The 24304-nt window shown below is 44.7% G+C and overlaps 1 protein-coding gene across 11 annotated transcripts in view; it reads left to right on the top strand.

Moving 5' to 3' along the window:
• Sun1 (Sad1 and UNC84 domain containing 1) overlaps window positions 1-24304 on the top strand; it is a 44904-nt gene that overhangs the window by 12118 nt on the left and 8482 nt on the right. For 3 of the 11 annotated variants that reach the window (XM_047533580.1, XM_047533581.1, XM_047533579.1), the window contains exons 3-18: window positions 928-1024; window positions 5434-5622; window positions 7301-7485; window positions 8500-8526; window positions 8628-8804; window positions 11665-11862; window positions 12370-12453; window positions 12745-12855; window positions 14131-14229; window positions 14725-14818; window positions 15695-15753; window positions 15885-16030; window positions 16416-16655; window positions 19972-20058; window positions 21300-21343; window positions 22720-22831. In XM_047533580.1, coding sequence (XP_047389536.1) covers window positions 948-1024; window positions 5434-5622; window positions 7301-7485; window positions 8500-8526; window positions 8628-8804; window positions 11665-11862; window positions 12370-12453; window positions 12745-12855; window positions 14131-14229; window positions 14725-14818; window positions 15695-15753; window positions 15885-16030; window positions 16416-16655; window positions 19972-20058; window positions 21300-21343; window positions 22720-22831 — 1929 coding nt within the window. In that variant the 5' untranslated portion in view covers window positions 928-947. Of the gene's footprint in view, window positions 1-927; window positions 1025-2957; window positions 3032-5433; window positions 5623-7300; window positions 7486-8499; window positions 8527-8627; window positions 8805-11664; window positions 11863-12369; window positions 12454-12744; window positions 12856-14130; window positions 14230-14724; window positions 14819-15694; window positions 15754-15884; window positions 16031-16415; window positions 16656-19971; window positions 20059-21299; window positions 21344-22719; window positions 22832-24304 lie in introns of those variants that run through there. The other 8 variants (XM_047533585.1, XM_047533582.1, XM_047533583.1 and 5 more) reach the window with 8 other exon arrangements.

Below are 24304 nucleotides of genomic sequence, written 5' to 3'. Positions count from 1 at the left end.
TTTATAGAGCTCAATCGTTCATACACAAATACTTCCTTGTCCAGAGTGTTATTTAGATTTGTTTTTTCTTCCTTTGATTTTTCAACAACAGGTTTTGATTCACATTACTACTATGGGTACTCCTAAATGCAGAGTGTGTGTGTTGTGTAATGTGTGCACTCTTGGGTGAATATTTTTAGCTAGTGGAAAGTTTGAGTCATTCCAAAGAAATTAAAATGGCAACCTGAAGAACAATGTGCTCACACACACATACCCTGCCTTTTTTTTTTTTTTTGGTACTAGGAATTAGACCCAAGGGCCCTCTGAGCTACACCCCAGCCTTTTTATTTTTTATCTTAAAATGGGGGTCTCACTAAGCTGCTGATGCTGACTTTAAACCTGTGATCCTCTTGCCTCAATCTCATGAGTCACTGGGATTACTGTGTGCATAACTCACTACCCTTTAATTAAAAACAATCTGTTTTCAGAGGGTGTATAATCAATGCCCTAAACTTTTTTAAAAAAATTCATCCCAAACCATAGTTTGTTTTCTGATTCTGAGGTACTTGTGAAAACTTCAGCTAATTAGTAAATAAAGTATTATAATGCCACTTTCTGACTGTGGAATAAGAATTAGTTCTGTCTTAGTAACAATAAAACTCTTCCAGAAGACTTAAGAGCATTTGACACCTTCAGGAATTTAAAAATACATTTCAAAAAAGGATCCTGAATACTTTTGAGTATTTCTTTGAAAGTGCCAAATTTTCATGATGCTAAGTCCTGCCCAGGATTTCTCCCATTACTTTCCTGTGGATATGCTGGGGACTAGATGTGGCAGAAGTCCTTGGCTTTTAACATAGAAACCTTGTCTCCTTTGTTAGAAATCAAAAACCACTGAGACTGGCTCATGTCGTCAGAGTTCTTACCACCCTTTCTCTGCCTCTGCAGCATGATCTGAGACGGCGAACATGGACTTCTCTCGGCTGCACACGTATACCCCGCCCCAGTGTGTGCCGGAGAATACCGGCTACACCTACGCACTCAGGTGAGGTGCAGTGCCCACCAGGGCCTGGCCATGAGGCCACACATTGCTCGAGTTGGTAGAGCTACAGGGGCTGCAGAGCAACCGCCAGCTATGGGTCAGGTGGTGAAACTGAAGAAACCTGCAGCCTTCATGTCTCATTAGATTACAGAACTGATGTGTTGACACAGAGACTGAGAGGCTGATCTGAGAGCTACATACTTCTGAGTTAGCTTACCTGTGCGTGAGCACGCCAGTCATTGCAAGTGACTCGCAGATTTAGGCCCCACCTCAGGGCTGAGATCTCAGGAATAAGTCTGTGGCTGTGACCAGTTTTGGGGGATTTATACAGATGGCATGGTGTATGTAATAACCTGGAAAAGGGTTTGCCTTTGGAGAGCCCATAGTTTCACGATTGTGACTTTTATTGAGTGCTGTTTCTGTTTTAATTCATGGTCTGATATCCTGAAGTTTGACAGTTGAGTCTTAAAAGTTGCCCACTCGCCCTGTGCCCAATAAAAAGTATGATTGAAATGGAAGTTGAGTCTTGTACCTTTGTGCCTTAGTGCCAAAGGAGAATACATGACTAAGTTGGTGAGGATCTGATTGGCAGGAGAAAAATCTGGGCACCTGCCAGCTGCATAAGGCACGTGGGGAAGCTGCTTGTATCATTATTTAGTGGCTTGTTTAGAAAATGTGAAAAAGTGTTAAAATATGGAAACCTTAAGAAAATTAGCAACTGTTTTAAGAAAAAAATACTTTTTTGGGGAGCGGGTACCAGGAATTGAACTCAGGGGCACTTCACCCCTGAACCACTTCCCCAGCCCTATTTTGTATTTTATTTAGAGACAGGGTCTCACTGAGTTGCTTAGTGCTTCACTTTTGCTGAGGCTGGCTTTGAACTCTTGGTCCTCCTGCCTCAGCCTCCCAAGCCACTGGAATTATAGGTGTGTACCACCATGCCCAGCTAAGAAAAATACTTTTTAACAGTGCTGGTCAGAGATCACATTTGATGATTGAGCTTTTTTTGTTCACAATTCCAGGTCATAGTGCATTCACACTAGGATGTTCTCTGTTGGAGGCCTGCCATTTGCCAGCTGAAGTTAAAATGTTCTCTATTCCTGTAGTGGAGCATAGAAAGTTATTCTTGGTAATTTATTTTTAGCTCTTATGACTTATTCTAAAGACAGTTTTAGAAAATGCTATGTGTAGGGTCTCTCCATTGGGAAATCTACCCTTAATTGCAGTAAAATTTACATCCTTTCTGCAGTTAGACCTGTGGGTAAACCTGTGGGCAGGTGGAGTGAAAAATGGAGGAAAGTTAGGCAGAGGCTGGCCAGGTGTGGTTCCACATGCTGTTTCGGGGATTTAGATTTTATTTAAGGGGGGTGCAAGCCAACAGAGGATTTTAATCTAGGGAGCTATGTGTAAAGTCTAGGAAGGATAGAGTGGGCGGGGCCTGACCAGAAGACAGGTGCCCTGGAACTGGCTGTATGGGGCAGAGTGAAGTCCTGAGTCAGAGGTTCAGGAAGAGCAGTGGGTGAATGGGCTTGGGGGCTGGCTGGTATTCACATCCTGGCTTGGGCCACCAGAGTGGGAGCTCAGAGGAGGAAGGACTGGGAGAACTTGGCCAACAACAGAAAATGGGAGATTTGGCATTCTGACTCGGTGAGCAGGTTGGAGCCATTCATCAGCCTGTAGCGAATTGGTCCTAAGGGTGAGTGAGATTGCCACAGGCTGAGGGAAGCAGGGCCCAGGCAGACTAGAGGGACAGGGACTGGGGCTGGCAGAGCTAGTGGAAGACCCACTGAGGGCAGCAACCCATGGTCTCTGTGTCACAGAGAGCCTGTGGTGTGGCTTCTGGGGCTGGCCAATCCTACTGCAGTTGCCAGTGTCCCGTCCTCATGTAGTAGCTGCTCTGTCTGCCCTTCTTCTTTTCCTGTGCTTGGCTCTATAGATTCCCAGTCTCTTCTCTGAAAACTGAGCATCTTCCAACCTGAGGGGAGCCTGGTTCCTTGGGTGCTGCTGAAGGTGAGCAGTCACCTTGGCTTTCTTTGATATCACCTGGGTCCTCCATATCCTGTGACTGTGCTCTGGCAGGATTCTAATCAGAGTTCTTAACAGTTTCACTGAACATACAAAGGATCTTTAATGTCCTGACCACTCCATGTATTTAATAGTTTTTTTTTTTTTTTCTCGTGGAAATGTCACACAGTGTGAAGGTTTGGAGTAGCAAGAAGTGTGTTTGCCTTCCATGAGCCCAACACTGTCAGCACTGGTCTGCCCAGGCCCTTTCTACTGGTTGTCCTGAGTAACTAACCAAAACACCAGCCTCACCCCATACCACCCGTCATCCCTTCTCCTGTGTTATTGGATTTTTCAGTATTACCAACTTGACCTGTCTGTTTTCAAGTTCCCATCAGCTTCCCATAGCATAGCTATCGTTTTACCTTTCCTTTGAAGTCAGAGAGGACACTCCTGGGAACCATAAGAGGCCCGAGATCTATAGGCTTTGGTCCTGTTGCCTGCACATGTTCTTGAGGCAAGCAAAGCTGGAACTGGCACTCTCTGTCTCTCAGCTTCTGGTGGGAGGTGAGCTGCCAGCAGGAGGTGGGAAAGTGGCTATGGGTGCCTGCCCCAGGGCTTCCTGTCTGCCTGGAGCCAGGTACCCCTGGACTGCTGGGCAAGATGAGGCTGGTACGCCAGGGCATGGAAGTAGGGGCCCTGGCTGAGCCATGTGAGAATAGGACAGACAGAGCTGGCATAGTGGCTTTCAGAGCCCAACTGATGCAGGTGAGGGGTATGGCAGTGAGTGGAAGTTGTTTTTTCCACGGGTTTGGCTAAGAGTCTGTGTAGATGCTGATGGTAAGGAGCAGTAGAGAGAGCTGAAAATTCAGGAGAGAGGGCGAGAAATGACAGAAGGGAAGGTCCTTGGAGAGTGGGAAACTTGGTCCAGAGCACATAGGATGGGCTGTAGGATTCTCTTTCCATTGCAGAAGGAAGGAAGGCTATATGAGTCAGGTTCCCTAGAGGAGCCAGACCAGTATAACGTGTATGTGCGGGTGTGTGGCGACAGACTGAGGACAAGGAACTGGCAAGTCCCAAGACATGCAGGTGAGTCAGCAGCTGTGGCCAGTAGAGCCAAAGGTGCAGGTGCAGTTTGAAGGCACAGGACTTGCAGCCCAGGAAGAGCTGGTGTCCTAGGTTGAAGGCCTTAGGGCTGAAGTGACTCCTTTCTGCTCTGGGAGGGCCTTCTTTCTGCTCAGTCCTTCATCTGATTGGGCAAAGCCCACCACGTTGTGAGTGCCTGCTGCTTTCCCATGTTTTGATTCAGTTGTTAATCTCATCCAGAAGCCCCCTCCTAGTCACAGAAATTTTATGACCAAATATTTGAGCACCTCATTGCCAGTCAAGACAGCACACAAAACTAACTACCCCAAAGGTACAGGAGCATCCTGAGACTGGCTGTCATGTGGATCTGGTGGGGATGAGGTAGCACTCTTACAGTGTCTGCCATTTCTGGGAAGGAAGAAAGAAGTGGGTCTTCCATATGGAAGGGAGGAGACAGTGACATTGGAGGGTAGATGGAGAACTGGTAGCCAACAGATGGCTAGGTGGCGTGAGGCTCTGCAGAGAGGAGACAGGAATGGGGTGCCTGCCTGGTGAGGAACTTTTGAGTTTGCTGCAATGCAGAATGTAGGGATCCGCCCTGCCAGGGCCGTCTGTGCAGCTTCCTTCCTGGCCAGTTGTAGCTCCTGTCTTGATTATGCCTCCACTGTTGGGCAGCTTGACATGTGTAGCACCTGCCCTCTCCCAGGGACACAGACTACTCAGTGTTTTGACTTGGAAACTTGCTAGCCACACAGCAGAACACAATTCTTTATTTGATTGCATTGGATTAAAGGTCGCATGGCAGGTACTGGAAGTGACTTTGTCATGGACTTGTGGTGGATTTGCTTTCATCTTTAGCTTTAGTGTTAGACACAGTGCACTGTGGATGGCTCTGGAGCTGGCCTTCCCTTTTCTTCTCTTGTTGACTCATTCAGTGACATACTGGCCTACTGGGTTAATTTTCACACCATGGTCACTCCTCTAAATTGCTCTGTCAGGCCTGGTGTCTACTAGTAGTGTACTCAGATTTTCCACACTGTCAACATCATTCCCCATAGATGGGGATTCTTATAACTCATCCTAAAGCAGCTGCTCTCAGGGAACTTCTGGCATCTGCATTTAAAGGAGGAGTGGTGAGGATGTATGTGTCAGACCCTCATTGGCTGGCTTTTGTGCCACCTGCATTTTGCTTTCTAATAAAGTTATTATATGATAAAAATTGCTCTTTACAATACCTGATAGATCACGCATTATTTGGTCAGTTTGTTGCAGCCCTGAGACTGTAAGCTTTATTTATCTCTGGCACATTTTATTCCTTCCAGTTCAAGTTATTCTTCTGATGCTCTGGATTTTGAGACTGAGCACAAATTGGATCCTGTATTTGATTCTCCAAGGATGTCCCGTCGTAGTTTGCGCCTAGTCACAACAACCTATGGCAGCGGGGATGGCCAGGCTGTGGACCTGCACTCCTGCACCAGCAGGGCTGCCTCCCACCAGGGTGGAGCTGCCAGGTGAGCACTGCTGGTCTTGCCATCACATGACTTCCAACACTAGTTAAATAAAACCAAGCTTACAAGCTCTTTTGGTCTGTGAAACCATGCAGTCCCTCTTGAATTTAACAAAATGTGTGTGTTGCACACACATGCTCAGATGCTCCCTACAAAGTCACATCTTTGCCATGAATAAAGACTGAAACTAATTCTGGAATGTGTGAGGGTGTCTGGGATGGATGTTCTGCGGAGTATAGCTGAGGTGGCTCACTCCCTGTGGCACAGATATGCTCCATGTGCTCCAGGGAGATACGCCTTGTCTTTGAATAAGCACTTCACCTGCGTACTAGATATTGAAGGGAAAGAGGCTTGTGGAGTGCCACGGGCCACAGAGCTGGTGTCTGTTGTTAAGTGAGTTAAGTCTGTTTATTAAGACATATGAGTCAGTGGTCAGAGGTACAGTTGAGGTGCTTTCTTGTGTTTGATTGTCAAGTGCATTTGCCTCTGAACAGTGTCCCATCACAGCTCCTGTTCCAGAAGGAGCAAAGTTTGCAGAGTCTGTGCCATTTAAAGACAATGAACAGAAGTTATCCTTTATGTTGCTCACAGGGGGGAGGTGGGAGTACTGGTGCCTCACCATGCTGCCCAGGGACCTGTAATAGTGCTCGCCATGGCTTGCCTGGGCTGTTCTCTTGAGGAGTTGGGAAGCCTCTGTGGAGCTTGGTCAGCAGGTGCTTGGCAGCAGCTGAGAGCCAGTTGACACAGTGTGTAGCTCGGTGCCAGGCTCTTCCAGCTGCACTGCAGCACGTAGAAACCAGGGGGCTTCTGTGACAGAAGACCAGGCTGTGGTTGCACTGTGCTCAGGCAGTAATTCTTGGACGTTGCTGTCAGTGCTGACTTTTATCCATCACTGAGTCTCAGGAGGGAAGAGTCTTGTTCCATTGACCTGTATGTCCCCACTGTTAACTCAGTGCCAAGTGTTTGTACAGTTTATTTTTAAGGGCTTTACTCTTTGTTATTTGTGGTTAACATTTTTATTTTTATTTTTAATTTCTTTTTATTTTCTGGGGGGCACCAGGGATTGAACTCAGAGGCATTCAAACACTGAGCAACATCCCCAGCCCTGTTTCGTATTTTATTTAGAGACAAGGTTTCACTGAGTTGCTTAGCACCTTGCCTTTGCTGAGGCTGGCTTTGAACTTGTGATCCTCCTGACTCAGCCTCCTGAGCTGCTGGGATTAAAGGCATGCACCACCTTACCTGGCTCATTTGTGGTTAATATGAATGCAGAAATTATCTTAGGTTACAACTTATTTTTGCTGTACTTAACATAGGAGGGCATATTTATGTGTATGCAATTGCTTCTTTAGAAAAGGTGAGGACTCAAACTCATAAATCATAGATTTTTAGGTCACATTTATTTTTAGGTTATTTTAGGTTTGAACCACTTTGGATCACTGGGCCTAAAACTATCTGAATTATTTTGTGTTTATGACTTTAGAGGTACTTCTTGGGCCCTGCTTAGAAATGTTTTTTTAAATGAATAGATAATTTCACACAGCAGGAAAGGCATAAGAAAATGGTTTACCTTAAAGTGCTATATTTATTCTTGGTCACAGATTTTGTGTTGGTAAACTCTAATCATTTTGTATATACTAGAAAAGGTCTATAAAATTGTTTCTCATTCCTTTCTTTTTAGAACAGCCAAGCAGCGCAAAAGTGCAAGCAAGCCAGCATTTAGTATCAACCACCTGTCAGGGAAGGCCACATCCTCAGGCACCAACCAGGGCAGCTCTCGCAGTATGCGGGGCACTGCAGCCCCGCGGCCACCCGTGCTGGATGAGTCTCTGATTCGTGAACAGACCAAAGTGGACCACTTCTGGGGTGAGTTGCTGTGAGGCATTATGGACTTATCCACAATGTGGTCACTCCTGAGATTGTTTTGGGAAGAAGGCAAGATATGGCTAGGTGGTTGGTTTGCTGTGCTCTGGGGGGAGCACTGGTGAGGTCAGACTTGCTCCAGACTCAAGTAACTGTCCCATCTGTTACCGGCTGCTTAGCAAGGGTGTAACTGCTTATTATGGTGTGCAAGATTAAGTGATCAGGCAGTAATCTGATAACTTTTTCTAAATGCATTGCTTTTTCAGGATGTTTAAACAAAGGCAGTATAAAAATTGACTGGTAAATTTCCAGAAACTCTAAGCAACAAAACAACCAGAGTATTTTCTAAGTCATTGGAGCTCTGGTGTGGAGAAACTGGCACAGAAAAGGAGCTGGCTGCCCTGACGAAAGCAGCAGTAGCAGTGTGATGCACACCCTGTGGGAAGCTGTGGTGCCACTGGGGCTTAGCAAGGGAGATGGCCCTTTGGTGAGAAATGAGTAGCTGCTTGTCAAGTGCAGCTTGTGGTCTGCTTGACCCTTGTGAGGCAGCGGAGAACCAGATCAGTTCCAGAAGTGCTGTGTGCTGATACAGAGAGCATGGGTATTGATGTTCACTCCTTTGCTGAGAGCAGTCACCAGGCAAGAGCAATGTTGCTGGGTAGGGGCTGTGCTTCCTGGACCAGGCACTGAGAGAGTGACCTTACCAGTCTGTTCCGCACTTCCTGCTCCCTCTTTGGGTCAGAGTATATGTTGGTATGCATGGACCCTGAAGTGTGCCTCCACCTGCTCAAATCTGGAGAAATCTCCGTGGGTCTGTGCAGTGTAGATGAATCCTGACCAGGGCCATGATGCTGACTTAGCAACCATCTTAGCCTTTACTTTCATTTAACACACACCACCACCACCACCACCAGCACGTGTGTGCGCGCGCGCGCGCGCACGCACACACACACACACACACACACACACCCCGTGGGTTTTGTTCTGTTCAACAGTGAAAATGTGTGTGTTTTTCAGGTCTGGATGATGATGGTGATCTTAAAGGTAATTATTTTAGATCTTCTGTATATTTTCAGAACAGAAGTTGCAGTTAGGTATTTGTAGATTGTGATAAACAGGTTCCATCTACTTCTTGAAAACTTTAGGTGGAAATAAAACTGCCACTCAGGGAAATGGCGACCTGGCAACAGATGCAGCTGCCCGCAATGGATACATCTGCAGGGACTGCAGCATGCTCTCCCAGCGCACAGAGGCTCTCACAGCACACCCGGCGTCCCAGGGACCCTCATCAAGGGTTTATTCTAGGGATAGGAACCCAAAACGTAAGTCTCACACTTCTAAAGTTAGAAAAAGATTCAGTGACCACAGGTCTCCTTTTCTTGTTCTGAAACTGACTTTATAAGGCCCAGTGTCTGCACTATTTCTGTTGTAGACTTGACTTGAAATGATCTTCTGTAAATGTAAACAAATACACCCAGTTAGCTTTGTCGTACTTGTCTTCTTTCAGCCTGCACTTTATGTGGTTTGTATTTTTATACCTAGAAGGATTTAAAATTTTATAAGTTAGAACTTTAGGTAAGCAAAAGAAAATTCCTACTTCAATATACTCTAATAAACATAGACACTTGCAGATGTGTTTCTTCTTTCTTAGGAAGTGGTGCAGATGTTCAGATGTGCTTGAGTAATAGCACTTCCACCTTTGCTGCTGCCAGAGTGTCTGTGCCAGTGTTGGGGGAGGTTCTTTCCATGGCTACTGGTCTGGTGGTCATGTGACAGTGGTGGGACAGGGGGTCAGGATAGTGGGGCTTTCTGGGCCCACAGGAAGGCAGCCACAGACCCCCACTTTCCAGGTAATAGGTATAACTGTGGTACCCCAGTAGGCTTGGGGACTCTACACCTTTCATGAGCCTGTCCTGAGGTCACACCTACGGCAAGAAGAGGTAAACCCTGATTGGTGTGAGCTGTCCCCTTCTGAGTTCTTTTTTTTTTTTTTTTTTAATTTTTTAGTTGTCTATAGACTTTTATTTTATTCATTTGTTTATATGTGGTGCTGAGAATTGAACCCAGTGCCTCACACATGCTATGCAAGCGCTCTACCACTGAGCCACAACCCCAGCCCTCCTTCTGAGTTCTTGCGCCTATCTGTGGTGTCCCAGCCTGGCATTCTGGAGAAGCAGGATGGCCCAGAGGAGGGCATGTCTGTCAGTGCACCACCTCAACACTCAGTTTGTGCTTTTCCACTGACTGGACATAATAAAGGATAGTAGTAGGGCTAAGAATATAGTCCTCATTTATTTCTATTTTTTCAGCCTGTTCTTGTGCCTTAGCCTCTGGTTTGTCTGCTGTGGCATTGTGGATACTGTCAGCATTAATAGAACAAAATAACAAAGCTTGAAAGGGTAAGGAGTAGATGACAGATCAAAATGATATGTGTTTCCTAATAATGCTTTGAGGACCACATAGTGCTCAAGTACCTTGATGCTAACCAGTGTTACTTGAGTACTTGTGCTGGGCACGCACTCTGCACAGGTGATCACAACAGATGGGCAGACAAGGTGCAGCTAGCTTAGGAAGCCTGCTGTGGTGGTGGGGCTTGACCCTGATCCTCCATTGCCTCCGGGAGTGCCTGGAGTATCAAGCACATGGGCTAACTAGGTTGTCTCCTTTTCTAAGTGGAATGTTTTAGTTTTTTTAATGACTTAACATTCATAGAACATAAAATTAACCATTAATCATCTTAAAATATACAATCAAGTGGAATTTAGTGTATTCAGAGAGTTGTGCAGTCATCACCCAGTTCTGCTTTTATGTACTAGGAAGGGAGATATCCTTTGTCTTCACTTGAATTCTGAGGTGACATGTGTCATCTCATAACTGTTTTCATCTTACATGCTAGTTGAGATTAGCTTCATTCTTTTTGGGACTTATCACAATATTTGTGGTTGTATCTAAATTTAGTTAGTTCCTGGACGAGCATCCAGGTTTATTTTTGTTTGCCATTAAAAACATTGTTTCTTCAGTGTGTTTGCTTGTACGTATGTTTGTGTATGTGTGCAAGCCTCTTGGGTAGATAAACTGGAAGTAGAATGAATATGTTCATTATTATGTGCAGTTTCAATTTAAACAGATGTCTGTAATCCCTGTGACTTGGGAGGGAGGCTGAGCTATCAGGATCGCAAGTTTGAGGCCAGTCTTGAAAAGACCCTATCTGCAAATAAAAAATAAAAAGGAGGATTAGCTCAGTGGTAGAATGCCTGAATTCAACCCCCAGTACCCCTAAATAGACATTCTTCTATTTACGGTTGCTGTCCCCTGCTGTGAAATAAGGATCCCTCTTCACTCTACTTCTTTTGCTTTTGGTACTGAGGATAGAAGCCAGGCCTTGCACATGCTGAGTATGCACTCTGGCAGTGAACTGTACCCCAGCACCCACTAATACTGATTTTCATATTTTCGACCTATTTGAATCTTGTCAATTTGATGGAAGATAAATGAAGTTTAATGTTTCTGATTATCAATAGGAGTGACATGCATTACTTCTAATTAATTTTTTGTCATTTTTGCCAGTGGTGCATGCCTGTAATTTCCGCAACTCTGGAGGCTGAGGCAAGAGATTCACAGTTCAAGGCCAACCTTGGCAAGACCCTGTCTCAAAATAAAAAATAAAAGGGCTGAGGAGTGCTCAGTGGTAGACACCCTGGATTTAATCCCTAGTGCACAAAAGAAAATAAGTTTTTTTTTATTTTTGTTTTTTTGATTTTTGGTTTTGCTTGTTTTCTCACAAGATTCCAGCTCACAAATAGCCTTTTTCCTATTCTTTTGAAAATTATAAAGCCCTATTTTAAATTTTTCTATAAAATCACTCTAGAGACTGATAGGTCAGAGGTCATGTGAGGAGGCAGCTGCTTGGCAACATGTAAATGTCATGGTGTCTGTGTAGATAGTGCTGAATAGGATGGTCCCACGGGTACCATATGGAAAGAGACTGGACCAGTGACTTTTTTTGCAGCTCTGTCTCTGTCACTAGTCAGGATACTCTTTGTAGGTGGTCCTCTCTGGTGTCCATTTAAAAAGTGTTTTCCTTATGCTTTTCTGGAAATTAGTGATTTGGCTATTTGGCCAGTTGTGAGAAAATGCTGGCTTCATGGGAAGAAATAATGTGTATTCACGGTTTTTTAATAGGCGGTGCATCTTTCTACGTGGATAGGATTTTGTGGCTGGCCAAATATACTTCGTCATCTTTTTCATCATTCTTAGTTCAACTTTTTCAAGTGGTTTTAATGAAGCTCAGTTATGCATCCGAAAATTACAAATTGAAAAGTTATGAATCAAAAGATTGTGAATCAGAAAGCTGTAAGTCAAAAAACCATGAATTAAGAGGTATTTAAATATTTATTCCTCCCTTCTCCGCCAAATTCGCTTTCAAGGTGGAGAAGATGCTGCTCCTCTGCAAGCTCTTTTGGCTCTGTCGCAGGTCTCCGCACTGCCTCCTCATGGCTGCTTTCAGTGGTCTTCCATCAGGAGCTTGTGGGAGTGTTAACGTGATCTGTGTGTAACGCACCTTCCTGAAAGGTGGCCACTCTTTAAATGTTTGCTAAGTTCCTTTTCTTTAAATAAAAAGTTAATATGCTTTTATTTGAAAAGTCTTTAGAATCATATTCAAAAAATTTTTAGGCAAGACAGTCTTTGTATGGTATTGTCCGTGCATATTATTAACCCAGAGGCTTTACAATCTCTTGTCATATCCAAAGCCCTGTCGCGTGTATTCACCCACATTGTGACTCTGAAACCCTGGGAAGCCTTCTCTGTCGCTCTGGCTTTGTGGGGCGTAGGAAGCATTTGAGCTCGTGCAATTAGCTTCCTAAGCCTCTTGCACATGTGTTGCAGCTCATCGCAGTTACCTCGGGAGGATGGCTGTCAGAGTTCTTTCCAGAGAGGATGGTCACCCCAGTGTGCATGGGGAGTCCCAGTGTGAGTACGGCTCCCTTCCCACACAAGCAGTTGGTCTTGGAAGTGCCTCCTCCCTCATTGTAATACTGGCACGTTGACCATGGAGAACAAATAGCCTGCAGGAGCTTGGTGGCTTCATAATTAGGAGACTATTAGAGCTCTTGCTAAACCCTCAGTAATAGAAACTAATCACCACAGGCTGCATTTGCTATCCTTTTTTGGGAAATCAAGTCTCCTGGCTTTTCCAGCTGTTGTAATTGACAGGGTTTGCATATTAATCTGTCACTCCACTGCTTGTCCCCACACCCACAGGCGACGACTGTAAGGGGAAGAAACACCTTGAGACCCACACAACTGCCCACTTGCAGCCATCCAGGACACGCAGGGTGGCAGGGGCCATGGGGCGCCTCTTCACCCATGCAGGTTGTGTTTTGTATCTTGTTTGTGTTGTTCGTCTCATGCCTTTACAGTGTTGCTGTCCTTGTTTGGTTTGTTTGCAATTCAAAAGTTCTAAACCACTTTAAAACCTGACTGAAGTAACATCAATTGTGGTTAAAAAAAATGTAGAGTCTCTTTGTTGAAAAGCTTCTTTGTAAGTTTATTTAAGATGAGCTAGATATATAGAAAGCAGTTTAGTAGAGGTAAGAATGCAAGTTGAGAAAGGGCATGTTGCCTCCTGTGTTGGAGTATGTGCTTGTAGCTGCTGACCACCCCTTACTGCATGGCCATCTCATTGAGTCCAGGAAGTATACACAAAGAAGGTTACTTCAGCCCAGGGTGATGGTGCCTACCTGTAATCCCACCAGCTTGGGAAGCTGAGGCAGGAGATCGCAAGGTAAAAGCTAGCCTCAGCAACTTAGGCCCTAAGCAACTTAGTGAGACCCTGTCTTAAAATAAAATATAAAAAGGACTGGGGATATGGCTTAGTTGTTAAGCACCCCTGGTTTCAATCTCCGGTACCAAAAAATAATGATAATAAAATTTTAGAAAATTGTCTCATAACAGTTAATAAACTTGTGAAAAAAATCTTCAAGCTATATTTTTTTGTGCTTCAGCACAGTGAAGTGCTTAGTAGTTTCAGGAGTTGGTATGCAGATATTAAGTTACTATGAGGATAAGACTGTTAACAATTGCTCTTGAAAAAATGGAACAAAATTGATTTCATGAGTTTTCTGTCTTACATAGCATGTGATGTTCATGGCTGAATTCACTGGGTCCAGTTCATCATTCCCAAATACTTTTTCACTGGAAAATATTGCCTCTAAGATAATTTTCACTGTGGTCTTTGAGTAATCATTTTCTTACCCTGCACAAGTGACTGCTGATGTCTGGAATTTCAGTACATCTCCAAGTTGCAATATTTCTGACACAAATTTCTGCCTGCACCAACTGTCAGCATTCATAGGACAGCTTCCAGTTCTGCCTGTGGATCTTGTAAAGGGGATGTATACATTTTACACTTTAAGTATCTGCAGGCAGGAGTGAATGAAAATGATTTAAAAATAGAAGGATTTTCATTAGATAATTTCATTGAGTATCTTGCCTAGACTTGAATTTTCTTGCCCTTGAGCAGAGACCTCTCACTTACCAGAGCAAGAGCTAGTGTTGCAGTATATTTTTTGCTGAGCTGTAAGCGTGTAGGCGGTTGCTCTGCTGCCTGTCTCAGGGTGCCTCCTGCTCCTGTCTCATCTATCGCAGGTCACTTCCTGATGCAGATGCTGCGAAGGGTCGGAGCTGCTGGATGGCTTGTGTCCGAGACAGTGCGGTCGGTCCTTTGGTTGGCTGTTGTTGCTCCAGGTGGTTATTTTGGGTTTCTGTGTTCGCATTCTCGCCAAGCTTTTGGCAGCTAAGCACCTGCAATAAGTAATTCCCCTAATCAAATAAAAAATTCATTGTAGGTTCCTATGCTTTGGCCCTTGATGTAGCACATTCCATTCTTCTTACTTAGAAATGTTAACATCCTATACTTTGGGTTGCATGGGCATTCTTTTTTCTCTGACGTGTTGGGTTTTGTGTAAGTCTGGCTGGCTGCTCAGCTTTCATGTACACAAGGTGCATGGACGTGGTGCCTCCTCAGGAGTCGCATCCGTGTGCTTGTCAACATTGAGCCTTGCTCTCCTGCTGTGGCCCCAGCATCATTCTGTGCGCTCCTTTCCTCCCTGACTCATCTTAACATGCTGCCAGAAAACCTATAGCAAGTTTCCTCTGCTTCTAGCTCTGCCTTCACAGCCCACCTGGGATCTCAGTTCCTTAAACACATTTCCTCAGAATGTTTGATCTTTTCTCTCTCAGGGAAGGCAGCCTCTGGAACACTTTGGTGGCTAGGGATTGGATGGTACCAGTTTGTTACTTTGATTTCCTGGCTGAATGTGTTTCTTCTTACAAGGTAAGGAAACTGATACCATGTCAGCGTGGTGTTCTAAAGAACCAGCTCTGGCTGGGTGTGGTGGTGCACGCCTATCATCCCAGCGGCTCAGGAAGCTGAGGCAGGAGGATCATGAGTTCAAAGCTAGCCTCAGCAACGTAGCAGGGCCCTGTCTCTAAATAAAATACAAAAAAGGGCTGGGGATATGGCTCAGTGGTTAAGTGCCCCTGGATTCACTCCCCAGTACCCCCAAAAAATGACAGTTCTGTGCTAACTGCAGGTTGTTGTTTGAGTTATTTTATAATGATTTAGTTTATATTTATAGTGTTTTGTCATTTGTTATGTTCATTTCTTACATTTATTTATTAATAAATATAAATAAATTTATTAATTATTGTATTAATATATAAATTAATAAATAGAAGTTATATATATTTCTCTTGGGGATTGCCTTGTACATGTTAGACAAATACTCAACCTCTGAGCCCTGGCTCATTTTATATTTTACAGTGTTTTCATGTTCGTACTTGATTTTTCCAACCCACCTGTGAGAGCAAAGGATGGGTATCATTGTTAAGGAGAGTGAAAGTATGAGTGGTACCCAGCTAGAGGTCTAGTCATCCTGGAGCTGAACCAAGACAGCTGCTCACCTCAGTGGGCAGTGACCAGGCTTAGGGATGTGCCCCTGGGCTCTAGCCTGGCACCTTCACTGCAGATGATCTGAGTGTTTTGTAGGAATAGCCTCCTGTAGGTGTATCCAAGCCTTGCAGATAAAACTATAATGTATTTCTAATGTTGTAGGGGGTGGGTTGCTTAAAATTATCAAGAGGGGGAAATAGAATGGTGAACCCTGCTCTTTTCTTTTCCCAAGTTAAAAGTTTTCATTTTTATTCCCAGGTGCCTTCGAAATATTTGCAAGTTTTTAATCCTGCTCATTCCACTATTACTTTTACTAGGTGAGTAAAATTTGCTTCACTGCCTTAGATGATCCTCATATGCACACAGGTGACTTGGTGGGAATCCCTCATTTCGGTGCATTTGGGGAGCCATGTGCATGTGTGTACATAGCTGTTTTCTTTCCTTCAAGGTGCAGGCCTCTCCCTGTGGGGCCAGGGTGACTTCCTTTCACTACTGCCTGTATTAAACTGGACAGATATGCATCCAGCACAGAGGGCTGATGACCCCAAGGACATGCTCAGACCTGGGGCTTCTTACCCAAACCAACCTGTGCAGGTAACAGTGTGGATATTCTCACTGGCATTGCAAGTGCTGTTCAGTGTAAGTTGTACACCTGCCTGTGAATAGGGTGGCTCAGTTGGGGACCCTGCATAGAAAATATTGTTAAATGTCAAATAGGCAAGTTGTATAGCTCCTCAAATGTTTTAAAATAGCCAGCTAATGTATATTTAAATAATCTCATAATCAATTGAAGAATATCTGCTGTTACTTGCGCAGAATACAGCATGAAGAAGGAAACAGTGGCTTGTAGTCATCATGTGAGGATAGTTGCCAGCAATCAAGGCTTGGCATGTCTCCCTCCTGTGTGGATACCCTGTAGTAGGCATCCTGCTAGAATGGCCCTAAGTGGTTTGACTGAAAATGCCTGGTTTTGTCTCAGGCTGACCACAGGGCTTCCCAGTGGCATCAGGAGAGTGACATGGGGCAGCAGGTGGCCTCTCTATCTGCACAGTGCCAGAACCATGACCAGAAGTTCAGAGAGCTGACAGTCTTGCTCCAGAAACTGCAGGTACGGGTGGACCAGATGGACGACGGCAGGGAAGGGCTATCGTCCTGGGTTAAGGACACAGTTGAACAGCACCTGCAAGAGATGGGCGTTGCTGGGCTGCCAGGCACTGAGGTAAGACCCAGAAGTTCCTGGGAGAAACTTGACTTCCTGTCCTGTGAATTACCCCAGCCCGTGTGTTAGCTTTTGCAAACATACTGAACATAATATAAAGGAGTCTTGTTCATACTTTTACTTGCTCTGCTAGCACTAATTTGATTTGCAATTCCCTGTCACCACTAGTTTAAAAGTTCAGGTTGGTGAGCTGAACGAACGTTTCTCAAGACTATGAGATAAATAGCCAAGAGTCACTGCTCTTCCATGTGAAACCACAGATCTCTGGCAGATGAGACGTGGCTTGCCACTCTCACTGAAAGATGTGCCAGTTCATTTCCTTAGATCTAATAATTATTTTCTTATGTTCCAAGATGATTAATTGGTTGCAGTCTAACCCACATACTTCCCTTCACACTCTGGTGTCAGCTGGGAGCCCACTCCCTTTCCTCCTGTTCAAAGCCCAGGAATGACCTCACTCAGGGCTCTCCAGTTCAGCCCTCCAGCAGTGCTGCATGCCCTGAGCTGTATGTGCTGTGGACACGAGGGTCCTTGTCACCTGCTGAGTAGAGCTTTTTCCCTCAGTCTCCCTCCTCTGAGCTTAAAGATTATCTGAAACAAGCCTATCTTTTTTGGCCAGCTCCTACCTCAGACTGGATGTCACTAAGCCTAGAACATTCCCAGTATGTGACTTGCTGCAGGTCTGGGTTCTGCCATCTTAGCCTTTCTTGAATAGTGTTAGCTTTTGTCACTGCCTTCTCATACCTGGTAGGAGCTATAAAGAATGTCTGGGGGGCTGGGGTTGTGGCTCAGTGGTAAAGCACTCACCTAGCATGTGTGAGACCTTGGGTTCGATCCTCAGCACCACATAAAATAAAATAAAGGTATTGTGTCTACCTACAACTAAAAAAAAAAAAAAAAAAAAAATTAAAAAAAAAAGAAAAAGAATGTCTGGGAATAATTGAATATTTCTCTGATTTGACATTTGACATATAAGTTGCTGAGTCATGTTGTAATGTGCTGACTCTAAGGAAGCCTGAGGCCCCCAGGGTGTTCCCACCTTCTCTGAATAGCCCCAGAATGCCATTCCTGGAATTTTTGTATCAACTCAAAGAATACCTTGGTGTCGCACTTGGTTCCTCCCTATTTGCTTATTTTTAGTTTCTCAACCATAAATTGAGAATATTTCAGTAAGATCCAATTGGCATATAGTATTGTTCTGTTCCTGTTGGCCATTTTCAAGCCTTTTAGACAGAAGGGAGAAAGAAAAGCATAAATCTGAATTTTGCAGCTTTTTTGTAGATGTGGTAAAACTGTAGAAAGCGTTGAGACTAGCTCAACTCAGAAAGAGATGCTGGTGAAGAACCAGGAGCAGAATTCTCTTGGTACATACAGAATCCTCTTGGTATAGATGAAAGATTCCAGTCCCTATAGGCATGCAGTTGCATGGCAGTGACTCCCCAGAGAAAGTTGGTGTTCAGCAACACTGCCGTGTGGGGCAGCCCAAGGTGCTCAGCCCACAGAATGGCTCAAAGTGGCCTGGTGACCTTTGGTTACAGGGTCGCCCTTTCCCGTAAAGAAACAGTTGATAATTGCTCAAAAAACCCAAGGCAGCCAGGCACGGGGGTGCATGCCTGTAATCCCAGCAACTCAGAAAGCTGAAGTGGGAGGATCACAAGTTCAGGGCTAGACTCAGCAACTCAGTGAGGCCCTAAGCAACTTAGTAAGACCCTGTCTCAAAATAAAAAATAAAAAGGGCTGGCAAGGGCTGGGGGTATAGCTCAGTTGGTAGAGTGCTTGCCTCACAAGCACAAGGCCCTGGGTTCAATCCCCAGCACCGAAAAAAAAAAAACAAGGGCTGGCAATGTAGCTCAGTTGTTAATTGCCTCCGGGGTTCAATCGCCAGTACCAAAAACCCCCCAAGACAAATGAAAATCAGTTTATCTGGTGTTTCATAAACTGAATTGTATGGATTTGGGGTTTGTTTTCATATTGGATACCCATACAGAGTTAATCCATTCTTCTCATATTGTGCCCTGTCCACGGGTATGATCCTGATAGTGATCCTGGTGCAGTCAGCTCACGCATGTGCGGTTTTCTAGTTACCTGATAATTAGTGCTCCGCAGGCATTTCCTGGGTCACTGCATGCATTTACCCCATATTTGCACCATCTGATATAGCATGCCACTAGCTGCATGTAGCCATGTAAATTTAAGTTAATCCTAAATAAAATTTTACAGATGTATTTTCTTAGGTCATTGGCTACTGTGCTCAGTGGCCATACATGACTGGTGGCTGCTGTCTTGTACAGCTCAGCCATAGGACAGTCTGTCCTGGCCCACGGATCTGTGGACAGCATCTCAGGAGATTTTGAGAACCAAGTTGGTGCCAGGCTTTGTGTGTGTCTATACCTGAGGTCATCTCTTTAGCTCACCTTCATCCCTTTGCTCTGGTTTGTCCCATTTATGCTTAGATTCCAGTCACTTTAGTTGTTTTCTTCCTCCATTTTTGTCTTGTGGTCTAGGCCATGGTCATTCTTAATGCATGGGGCTTCTGTTATTGCTGCTCTCTGTTGTCACTGCCCTTTTTCCTGTGGCTCAGTGCTGTCTGTACCTTCTCAGGGAGTGTTCTTTTTTTTTTTTTTTTTTTTTTTTATTGTAAACAAATGTCAGGGAGTATTCTTGATGATCTCAAATCATTTCACATTCCTAAGAATTGCCAAAGATGCTGGTGGAAACAAACCACTATTTTCAGCAGTTAGCTAATATTCAGAAAACCTTGTTCTTTGCTTTTTGGTGCTTTTGTTTATCACATGCCTCACTGAGCCTGAAAAGCCTCTTCTTGGGTCGCCTTCTTGTGTTCCTTTAGTCACCTGGTGAGAACTCTTCTGGATGTTGCTATGGGCAACACCCTAATGGGTTGTTCCTAGTGAGTGTGAATATGTTGCAAGTTTTATATGAAAGTGAGATCAAGGGGAAGCAAAGTGTATCACGAATCTCTTTGTCTAGGGTTGCTTTACTTTGAACTATTAAACATGGTGGTGTCTAGTGCACTTTGCTGAATGAGGGCCATTGATTTGTTTTCTGCATCAAGTGTCTGCTGGTCTTCCTTAACACTCTCATGTTACCAGAAGAGCATCTGTGCAGTTGGGCTTGGGCTAGAGATCTTGAGTCAGGTAGAGGATGTCATCAGGTGATGCCTCACCCAGGTGCCGAGCCACACAGTGACCCCAGAGCCTCTCACTTCCTTGTAATCTGGTTGTAGTGACTTGGCCTCACTGGCTAGCTTTTGTTTATTGCTTAACTTTAAAATTGTTCATTGATTTTTCTTTCTCAGACTGACATCATGACTTTCCACCATGATCATGAAGTACGTCTCTCAAGTTTGGAAGATATTCTTGGAAAACTGAGAGAAACATCTGAGGTATTTATTCTTGACCTTATAATTATAACTTCTAGCAAAGTGACTTTTCTTTTTTTTTTTTTAATATTTTTTAAATGTTAATAGACCTTTACTTTTATTCATTTATTTATATGCAGTGCTGAGAATTGAACCCAGTGCCTCACACATGCTAGTAGGCAAGCGCTGTACCACTGAGCCATAACCCCAGTCCCCAGGTGACTTTCTTAATAAAAGAAAATCCAACTGCCAGTAATGTTTTCAAAAGTTCCCTAGACGTGAATGTGCTTTCTGTAGGGTATTTGCCATTGTCTTTTATAAAATGAGATCATTTGTTTCTGACCATCCCTTTCCTTTGGCTGTCCACTTTATTGCTGGAGTGCTTGACCAGGATTCCTGGTTCCTGGTCACTCTTGGGGATGGAGTCAGGCTGTGTTTAAGAGGAGGCAGTTGGTTCTGGCTATACATCCAGGCATCCCTGCTCTTCCTGGTACCATACAGCTTTAGTAAAGTCTCCTTGTCTGGAGGGAGAATGAAAACCTGAATTAGTGGGCACGATTAATTTTTTCTGGGAAATCAGTCACTGTGTGATGCAGGCAAAGCCAGGGATTTTTGCACAAGTCTGAGATGTGGAGTCAGGTTCTTAGCATCTCTAGGGCTTAGCCCAGAGCCTGGCATTGTAGATACTCATGTTCACTACAATGCATTTTATCTGGGGGTCAGTGAAATACAGCCCTGTGGGGATCTTGGGGCCAGATTCTGTCACTGAGAGAGCCAGGCAAGTTCAGCAGGGTGAGGGACTCACCTTACCAGGGCGCTGCAAGTATGCGTCCCTTGGGGTAGCCTGAACACCACCTCTCATCAACCTGAAATGCAGGCTACTGGTTGCCTGGCACATGCTGTGGTCTGGATGCCTCTGTACAACCCAGGTGAAGTTGCATCCTCAGGTGTGATTGCCCTTTCCCTAGCCTTCCATCTTGGCAGCATTCTTCTCTCGACCTGGTTGCCAGTTCCAGGGGCTGTGTGTTTGAAAGGTTCACCAGGCTGTTTCTGTGTGATTTGCACACTTCTCTGAATACATTACTTTTAAAATTTACTTTGAAAAATGAAATAACTATCCCTCTCCAACAGGTAGAGCTGGGCTTTTAATTAGGGCCAAGGCTGGGGAAATTCCAGAAAAACATAATTTTAAGTTAATCAAGTAATAATTTTATGAAGTTTGTATGTGACATGTGTTGAAACAGATTGTTTCTCATACTTTTCAGGCCATCCAGAAGGAATTAGAACAGATCAAGCTGAGAACAATTAGGTAGGACGATTGCAAATGGTTCTGTAGTTTGTCCCTTGTGTTTCTCTTTCTGATTGCAAGATGACAGCAGTCATTGACAGTGGTGTTCTGATGTACCCACTTGTATCTCACCTGAAGTCACTGGCCTGTACATCTTTCTGGGTGCCCTTTTGGGGCCATGGGAGGACAAAGAGCCCTAAGGAGCGTGTGACATCACCTCCCCATATAGCATGGACAGGTCCTCTGCTTTACCCCAGGAACCTCAACATGGTGTCCTCAGAGGGCAACCTTTAGGGATTAGATCAAGTGACCTGGGTTGGAGCTCATGTTGAAGGATGTGTGGATGAGGCCTCCACTGGCACCTTTAGGTGTCTTGGTGAGCACTGTCTCTCTGCTCATAGCCCTCAGGTGGGCAGGACACCTGCCTGCTGGATGACCCTTCACATGCTGGAATCTGTCCACATTGTCAGGGCCTTTTCATAGCTGCAACCTCTTAAAGTTGGTGGCCCTTCGTTCATTTCCCAGCTTCTACACAGTTCTGTGCTCCAGCTGTTCTCAGGGCTCTGGTGCTTGTTCCCACTGCTTGCTTTTTCCTACAGGTTTTAGTTTGCCTGAGGCCCTCAGAGTGCATGTTCCTTTCTTTGATGTTCCCAGAGCTGCATCTTCCTACATGTGCCCCTAGTCCTCTCCACACAGCCAGCTCTCTGCCCCTCCTGGGTCTGTATGTGACAGCCTTTGCCGTCCTGTTGCTCCTGTAACTGTGTCAAGGGTGTTAGCTGATGAGAGGGTGGCTTGCACGAGCTTGCCCCATGTCTACTCCTATGCTAGGGGGATGCGAGTGCTCGGCGCACCCACCCCTGCAGCTTTGATTTCAATGGGAAGTGGTTTTGATATGCCATAATGCAGATTTCAAAGTGTTTCTGGAAGAGTGTGGTTTGAGATAGGAATTGTTAGCATCTCAGCAATTATTATAAGTATCATGTTGTAATGACATTATCTCTGTAAAGTAGAATTATCAAATTCTCAAGCCATTTGTTTTTAGTGCAGTTGTTCATTTCATTAGTTTGAAAATTTTAGATTCAGTTTATAATAATTATTGATAAATTTTGTCTTGTACTTATAATTTTAAGGAATTAATTTTTGAGTACTAAATAGTTTTCAGAAAGAACTTTTTCCTCATGAGCACATAACAATTGCTGATAGCATTCTGGTAGGTGTCATGTGTTCATTGGAATATGCATACATGAAATTGACCCAGAAAAGATTCTGCATGATTCTGATTTGGACCACAGTTCTGCTTATCTCTTGACTGTGCTGACTGGGCCAGGGTGGGTTGGGTTCCTCCTTGTGTGTCTGGGTCTTGACTCACTCTTCTCTTTCCGGTCGCTGGTTTACAGTGGAGCTGAGGAGCAGCCCCTCCTGCCCCATGTTCAGCGCCTGGAGCTGGAGCTGGGCCTGCTAAGAACACAGCTGTCAGACTGGCAGCATCAGAAGGCCAGCTGTGAGGAGGTAAGGGCAACTCTGGGAACTGCCAGGCTGCTGGGTTCCAGCCTTTTGCTTTGTAACAAAGTAGAAGAAAGCCATGACCTTCGTTTATCAAAGTGTTTAATTTTGACTTCCTTTAAAAACTTATTTCACTATATTTTAAGTTCTTTTGTTTGTCTTGTGGTGCCAGGGATGGAATGCAGGACCTCATGCCTGCCAGAGACATGCTCTACCACTGAGCCACAACTCCTACCCTGTATTTTTTTTTTTTTTTTTTTCAGTACTGGTGATCGAACTCAGGGCCTTATGCTTGCAAGGCAAGTGCTCTACCTGCTGAGCTATCTCCCCAGCCTCCCTACCCCTGTATTTGAAGTTTTTAAACATGTCAAAGAAACAAATTCATGGCTCCTTGAATTTCCCTCATTATAGTGATGTAACATAAGCATGTGGCATGTGACTTTCCACATGTCCTTCTGTTCACTCAACCACATGCTGGCTTGTGTTAACATTTGTGCATCATCTCACCACGGCACTCAGCTACCTGTGCACACAGGTGGCATTATGGATGTGGCTTCAGGCCCACCTGTCCTTGGGCAGAGAACATCCAGATGCTTATAGCTGCTGAGAATGAAAGCAGACATCTGACTGACAGAAGTCCTCAGAAGTCCCAGATGGTCAGAGAGTTACTTGTGACAGGAGTGGTTAAGTTGTGTCTGCAGAAAGCTCTCAGAACTGACAAAAGAAACAGTGGAGAGGGCGGAGCATGTAGGCAGGGTGCTGGCTCATGGCTGATGAGCAAGTACAAGAACACAGCTGCCTCCAGCCACATGTGGACAGTGGCCACCTCTAGTACTAGCCATGCTGCAGGCATTCTTGCAGCTGGTTGACTGTGCATGTATACAGCTTTTGGGGTGAATTTTGTGTTGTTAACCAATTATAAATACAAATACTGTTTGAAACTGGCACCCACACTCTGCAGAAAGAGAGGCAGAGCAGAATCTATGAGAGTGGAGTGGGTAGGGCTCAGGGTACTACTGGAGAGAGAAGGGCAGGGAAAGTATAGTACATGGTGCAGCCATTCATGGGGTGCCAGACAGAAGCAGAGGAAGCAGAGGAATGAGGCAGGCCTACAGGCATTGTAAAAGAAGAGGTATGTTGCTGGGTGCAGTGGGGTACGTTTTGTTGATGAAGACAGCCTTGGTATACCTGTAATCCCAGAAGCTCAGGAGGCGGAGGCAGGAGGATTGCAAGTTCAAAGCCAGCCTCAGCAACTTAGTGAGACCCTGTCTCAAATAAAAAATTAAATTAAAAAAGTGCTGGGGGTGTGACTCAGGGGTTAAACGCCTCTGGGTTCAATCCCTAGTACAAAAATAAAATAACATAAAAGAAAGATGAACAGGTATGTCTTGTGCAGTTGCCTGTACTCTGCTCCTTAGAAAGCAAGAAGTTCATGTGTACAGGTATGTCTAGAAATGTTAGCATTCATGATAGTACTTT

This window comes from Sciurus carolinensis, chromosome 18 (assembly GCF_902686445.1).
Source record: "Sciurus carolinensis chromosome 18, mSciCar1.2, whole genome shotgun sequence".
NCBI lineage: Eukaryota > Metazoa > Chordata > Mammalia > Rodentia > Sciuridae > Sciurus > Sciurus carolinensis.
The sequence above is the reverse complement of the archived record's forward strand: the minus strand, read 5'-3'. Positions and strand labels throughout refer to the sequence as shown.